A 5,892-nucleotide genomic window follows, 5' to 3' on the forward strand; every position below is an offset into this window, starting at 1 on the left:
ACTGGTTTACAGTTCATGCTCAGAAATCATTGGTTCCTTGGCCTCATGATCATCTATCTGTTTGTTTCAAATATCAGTGGGATTTAGGCACACAAGTTCCCTAGCGTGGCCCAAGAGCCCTTCTGCCTTTTTCTGCATTACAGACTTGCTTGTGAGTCTGTACAGCTGACCCATTCTGTCTACTGACCCTCTTAGCATGGCTGAAGCTGTTTCCCAGGAACCAATGTGTCTGCCTATGGTCCTTGAGGGTCAAAGCTCAAACTTTGTCTGCAACTCCATTTGTGTGGTGATATTAATAGAAGTAACTTAACACTCAGAAATTTAAAAAAAAGAAAAAATCTAGAAGCAGATGAAAAGGCCTTTGAATCATTTTAGAGTCATAAGAGGCAGAGAAGAAGAAGCAGGGAGAAAAGTTTTGAGGTTTTTTCCAGCTTGACATAGGATTGCTCAAACAAATTAACATTCCCATCTCCACTGGTTCATTTATCCAGAATAAATTCACTTGGTGAAGCAAATAGGAAAAGAGGAGAAAGAAGATAATGAGATGATGAGCTGTGGGAAAGGGGGGTGAGATATTAGTAGCACCACCTCATTTTTTTACCTCCCAAACACACTGGCTTTAGAACAGCATTTGCTTGAGAAAAATGATTAAAACAATTGTTCACATATGACAGAAAAGTCATTTCCACTTAGAAAAATATTTTAATCACGGGTTGGGGAGCATTCTCTGTCTCTCTTAATGATAGGTTAGAGGGTAGTTATATAAAGCATGTGGATCAATATGCCATTTGCTGATTGAATTACTGATATACCCTGGTATTTGAAGGGGACACTGCTGAAAAGACATCAAGTCACAAAAATTGCATTTCAAGGGTAGAAGGTGGAATAGTATTAGCTTGTGTAATTTCTATTTCTCTTTTTTTTTTCTCAGCATTTCAGATAGATGTAAGCTGATGGTTGAAGAAATGAGATTTCCTTCCTAGTGCTAGCTCCTATTTCTTCTCTCCACTCAAAGATGAAATACTGCCTCCAGAGATTTATTTAAATACTACACAAATGAGCTTAATATTTTCCTGTATTGAATCAGACCCATGAGGACATGAATATCTTCTCAAACAACAAATATGAGAAGCAATAAATGTGCACATTTACCTTAGGTCGGGGGAGGGGGGCTGATGCTAAAGACACTGGCACCTTTGACTTCTCTTTCTTTTCAGCATATGAAACATGCTAGGGTTTTATATAGCTTCACTGCACAAAAACTGCTGCTGAACTCAGTCACACTAAGAGGTCTGGTGGCCTTGTATGCAAGTCCCCTTGTTTTTTAAGCTGTCATCTACCTATCTGGAGTGGTCTGCCTCTTTGTTCCCTCTCCCCTTGCCCTCTGGGTACAGGGGCCAGGTTCCCATTTAACTTAAAGACCCCTGAGGTTGTGAATCAACTATGTCAGTGGTTCCCAGCCTCTTAGAGTTGTTAACATGTCCTTGCTCTTAGTGGGGAGAAAAGAAGGAAAATTCCCCAAGTGGGAATGGATCCCAGAGGCATTACTGCCCCCCCAAGCCCTCACCCTCCACCACTCAGCCTGCTTTTATCTAGGTAGATATCAGTCCTGATGGGTAGCAGCTGACTGAGCAAGGAGGGAACCTGCAGCTGGAAACCCCATGCTTGGGGAGTGAGGCTGGATGCACAGGGCCAGACAGATAGGGGACATTGGGCAGACTGAGAGCACTGTGGTGCTTCTGGGTGCCTCAAAGGGTTATGGGGAATCTGGAATGGGGGGAGCTAGCAAGTGAGAGACAGAGACAGAGGGAGAATAAATACCTCTTACCTTAAAAATGTGTTGTGAGCCCTACATGCTGCCTGAAACTTTTAATGGAATAAAGTGAGATAGAAACTAATAAACTAGTGAGTTCGGGTTTGTTTTTTTTTTATTTAATTTTAGCCTTTTCTTTCTCTCTGTCTCTCTCTCTCTCTTTCTTTCTTTTTTCATATCATCTAATTGACTGAACTCCATAAGAATCTGGCAAAAACATATTCACCCAAATTACAATAGGCACAGATAAAAATGACCCTGGGGCCCAAGTCTCCAACTTGCCTTCAATGGGCTCCTCGGCAGGCTGTGGTATGACCAGACCACAGAAAACTGAGGAACAAACCCCAATCCCAAGCATCCTCTTCCCAAAGTAAAACTGTATATATATATTTTTAATGAACTCAGAAATTGTTAATTTTTTGAATCTAGTATAGGCATTTTAATTACTTATAAACAAACAAAACTCAATTCTACATCAAAAGAACTACATTAGTAATACAAAATCAAAGCAGATTCCCAGTTAAATATAGAAAAACTTAGGGTCCGTTGGAACCACCAAACCTGCATCCCTTACCAGATTTTCTTAACACACATCATCCTTGACTGGGGGAATTTGCACAGGAAGAGGAAATTCAAGGTTGAAATGGAAGCAGAGAAAATAACCCAGACTTTTTTTTTTTTTCCTGTGTCTTTTCACTTGAAATGATAGCACATAATAAGTGGAAACTATTTCATTAAAAATATTTTATAAACTGTACCATCTCCACTATATATACACATAACTGATTCAAAATTTGGAGAGAGGTAAATTGATCATTTAGAGGGTAAAATTGTTCAATTGAAATAATTTCTGAGACTTTTTAAAAAGAGAAATTTTAAAGCATAGTCCAAACATCTGTGATTTCAAATAGCATTGATCCACCAATAGCTTCACATCCCAGAGCCAACAAATATTAAAAGTAACAACAATCCTAGAATACTCTTTGATGATACAGCCCCTTCAGGTACACTATACTATGGCTTCAATTTTCCAGAGAGACAAATAAGTAGAGAACATCATGTCCAAAGGGAAAAACTGTGTGATCTACCAAGTTTATACAGGGAACCAAAGAGCTTGGAGGAATTACTGTTTAGAAATCCCTCTGTAAGAGAACACTGAAAAATAATTCTCTTCTTCCATCACCCTCTTGAGCCGAATGATGCACCGATGACCCGGCCAGCAGAAAAGGAGACTGAGTTGAAGCCCTTCCTTCCTCTTTTGTCAGTTTCGGCCCCAAACCCCAGCTCTCCTGTAAGGTAACAAACCCTGGAGACAAAAGTCAGAAATAAGGGAAACATATTGTGGGGAAGGGGTGGTGGTTATTCTTGATTTTGGTATTTTCTTTCTATTTGCAGATTTGTCTAATGTCTTACTCGCAGAAAAAGTCAATATCCTGGAAAAAAAAAAAAAAGAAAGAGATTGAACTGAACAGGCAGGACCAGGAAACAGAGGTAGGTTCTTTATTTAAAATCATATGCAATCAAAGGTTAACCTGGATTTAAAATAAGTAAATCCCAATGATTATGACATAATTATCACTTTAAGTAAAAATTTATTTTAAATGAAGGTTCTCAAAAACACTCTTAATTTATGGTTATTTGACACATTCAAGTTCAATGTTAAGAAGTAATGACAAGTGAGTCACACTTATGGAGGTTGGGCAATGTTTTGAAGTTATTTAGCACAGTAATTAGCTCCAGTAGAATAGTTTCAGAATAACCACCTTACAAAGTAGCTCAAAGGGGATTTTTTATTTCTGCCCTTGGTTTACATGACCTTAAGACATTGGAAAGAGTGTACTTTTTTTTTTTCATACATAAGTGGAGTCAGTCTTACCTACCACAAAAAAATAAAGCATTCAAAGATTTTTCCAAATGTTTTGATTTTATTAAATATAAGTGGTATTTTTTTCCCAGCCCAAGTCTTTATCAAATAAGTGTGAGTCAGATGATACTATTTTGGTTTCTTTCTTTGTGACATGAATAACTTTCATCTAAAACCAGAGGGGGTTTGTGGAGAAAGTTTGGTACTCTTTCAACATTGATAGTAGGTATGAATGCTCTCCCAAACTTCACTGTCTCAAAAGTCACCATTGGAAATTAGAGGCTTTGCTTCATATATCATCTAAATTACATGATCCATTTTAAACACCAGCCTTCATTAACTCAAGATCTGAATATTTCTCTGACCACCTCTGAAACACTTACCGTGGTCGGGACTTCCTTGGTGGCTTCCTGGTACACATGCTGCTCCTCAACCAAATTTCTGGGGAAATAACCCACTGTTCCCATCTCATCCTCATGGCCATCACCGTACACCTGAGTACCCAGAAGCACAACAGTCAAGGGAAAGCTGATGTGAGTCATCTTTGAGAAACCCTCAGGCATCCCCCTTGCTGTTAATAAGAATAACATAACTGCCAAAGTCTCACTTTTCACTCTGGATTTGGGAAGCTCAGACCTAAATTTGAAGTTCACTTATAGCACCTAAGTCAACCCACAGAAATTCTGTACCTATTCTTCTGTGGCCCAGTCTCAGTGGTCTCACTACTTCAGCATTTTATTTTATGCAATCCTGTGAGCTGCCTGAAATCTTTTGGGAACCATAAATACATAGTCAATAAATTTTTAAAAGTAAATCAGCACTTTGATTTTAAAGGACTCATATCTATCAGTTTTTAAAAATTAAATGAACAGATACTTGAGTGAATTTAAGATTTAGTTCTTCATTACTTGAGAATCTAACTGTGGCCTTTCAGATGAGAACAGTCAATCAGTCCAGCTTTATCCTTCCCCAAGGCCCGTTCTACATCGTACCGTTTTAACTAAAAAAGAAAAAAGAAAGAAAGAAAGAAAGAAAGAGAGAAAGAAAACAAAGAAAGGAACAAAGAAAGAAATAAAGAAAGAGCACACTTTGGAATTAAAGAGTGGGGCTAAAGTTTCCTTTAAAATACTGAAATGTAGATTGGCTGCCAACATATATGCCTTTACTTGGCAAATCAGCTCAAACAGTTTTGAGTAAGTTTCAGACTCTTTGAAATGTTCAAGCTCCCATGTATTTTTCTTGCCAAAACACCACATAAACCTACATTTGGTTTTGTTGTAAAATTTTCATTGTTTCTTCAAAATGCAAGAAAAGCAAATATATATGAATATTTGTACTTGAATCTACAATCTTTACATTGTTCATAACAGCTAGTTTTAAACATTAAAATACATTGAAGATAGGTAATAGGAAAAAAATTATAAGCAACATATGTCAAGATGTGTGTATATTTTTCATAGTCTCATCTTACACTGCCTGCCCAAAATTCTCCAGCTTCATTTTCTTTTACCAGCTTTGAGTAAACATAGATCTGCTGCCCTTTTTTAACGTTAATGAATCTACAGTCCGGAGCATTATAATCTTCTTGAGCTCTGGCCAGAGAAATAGTATCTGGAAGAAGAAAAAAAAAAACATTGAATGACTGGCTACCTTTTAGGCTCCCTGGATTTTAAAACAGTAAAAAGGCAGAAAACTAGAAAAACAGAGTGACTAATACCACCTCATTCACAGCTCCTGCTCAGTTCAGAGTAAGAAATGCAAATCATTAAAGTTGTCTCCAACAGAATCTTAGCCAAGTGAATTTTCTATGATAACACTCTAAAGGCACAGACCAGAAGAAACAATGCCAATCACATACACATTAGAGAAGTTTTGTTTCAAATAATAATTATATTTTATGCTAGTAGTGAACAGTTTTTCAAATATTTAATAGAAAGATAATAAAAAGCATTTTAAAAGTCCTTACAGACACACTCATCATCTGCACAGAGCTTCTTGGAAGCGAGTCTGTCCATAAATATTCCACGCACGGTGCCTACGGCCACAAGACCTGAAAGGAAAAATAACAATAGTCTTGCCATATTCTTCTTTGCTGTTTATACTATCCCCTTTGAGTGGAAGTGGAAACTGACTTCAATGGTTTCTGTCTTTTATGTGAAATCCAGACATCTGGGTAAATTCCCCCAGCCAATGGGATGGTGCCTCTGCTTTCATA

The 5,892-nt window shown here is 37.6% G+C and overlaps 1 protein-coding gene across 1 annotated transcript; it reads right to left on the reverse strand.

Moving 5' to 3' along the window:
- Positions 1-2,600: 2,600 nt before the first annotated feature.
- On the reverse strand, positions 2,601-5,892 carry OTOR (otoraplin). Its single transcript, XM_090285197.1, has 4 exons — positions 5,644-5,892; positions 5,149-5,288; positions 4,061-4,171; positions 2,601-3,246 (listed from the first exon to the last, which is right to left on the reverse strand). The coding sequence occupies exons 1-4, from the start codon at positions 5,756-5,758 to the stop codon at positions 3,223-3,225; spliced, it is 390 nt and encodes a 129-aa protein (XP_090141323.1). The 5' UTR covers positions 5,759-5,892; the 3' UTR covers positions 2,601-3,222.

Source organism: Furipterus horrens, unplaced genomic scaffold, assembly GCF_987537825.1.
Source record: "Furipterus horrens unplaced genomic scaffold, mFurHor1.1.pri manual_scaffold_8, whole genome shotgun sequence".
Taxonomy (NCBI): Eukaryota; Metazoa; Chordata; class Mammalia; order Chiroptera; family Furipteridae; genus Furipterus; species Furipterus horrens.

What these genes read in the sequence shown, in the direction of transcription:
- OTOR (XM_090285197.1), bottom strand. Translation starts at nt 5,758, where the DNA reads ATGGCAAGACTATTGTTATTTTTCCTTTCAGGTCTTGTGGCCGTAGGC. An exon ending in GAGAATTTTGGGCAGGCAGT is followed by an intron (nt 4,172 to 5,148) that starts GTAAGATGAGAC and finishes CTGGGTACTCAG; the next exon opens with GTGTACGGTGATGGCCATGA. An exon ending in CCAAGGAAGTCCCGACCACG is followed by an intron (nt 3,247 to 4,060) that starts GTAAGTGTTTCA and finishes TTTTTTTTCCAG; the next exon opens with GATATTGACTTTTTCTGCGA.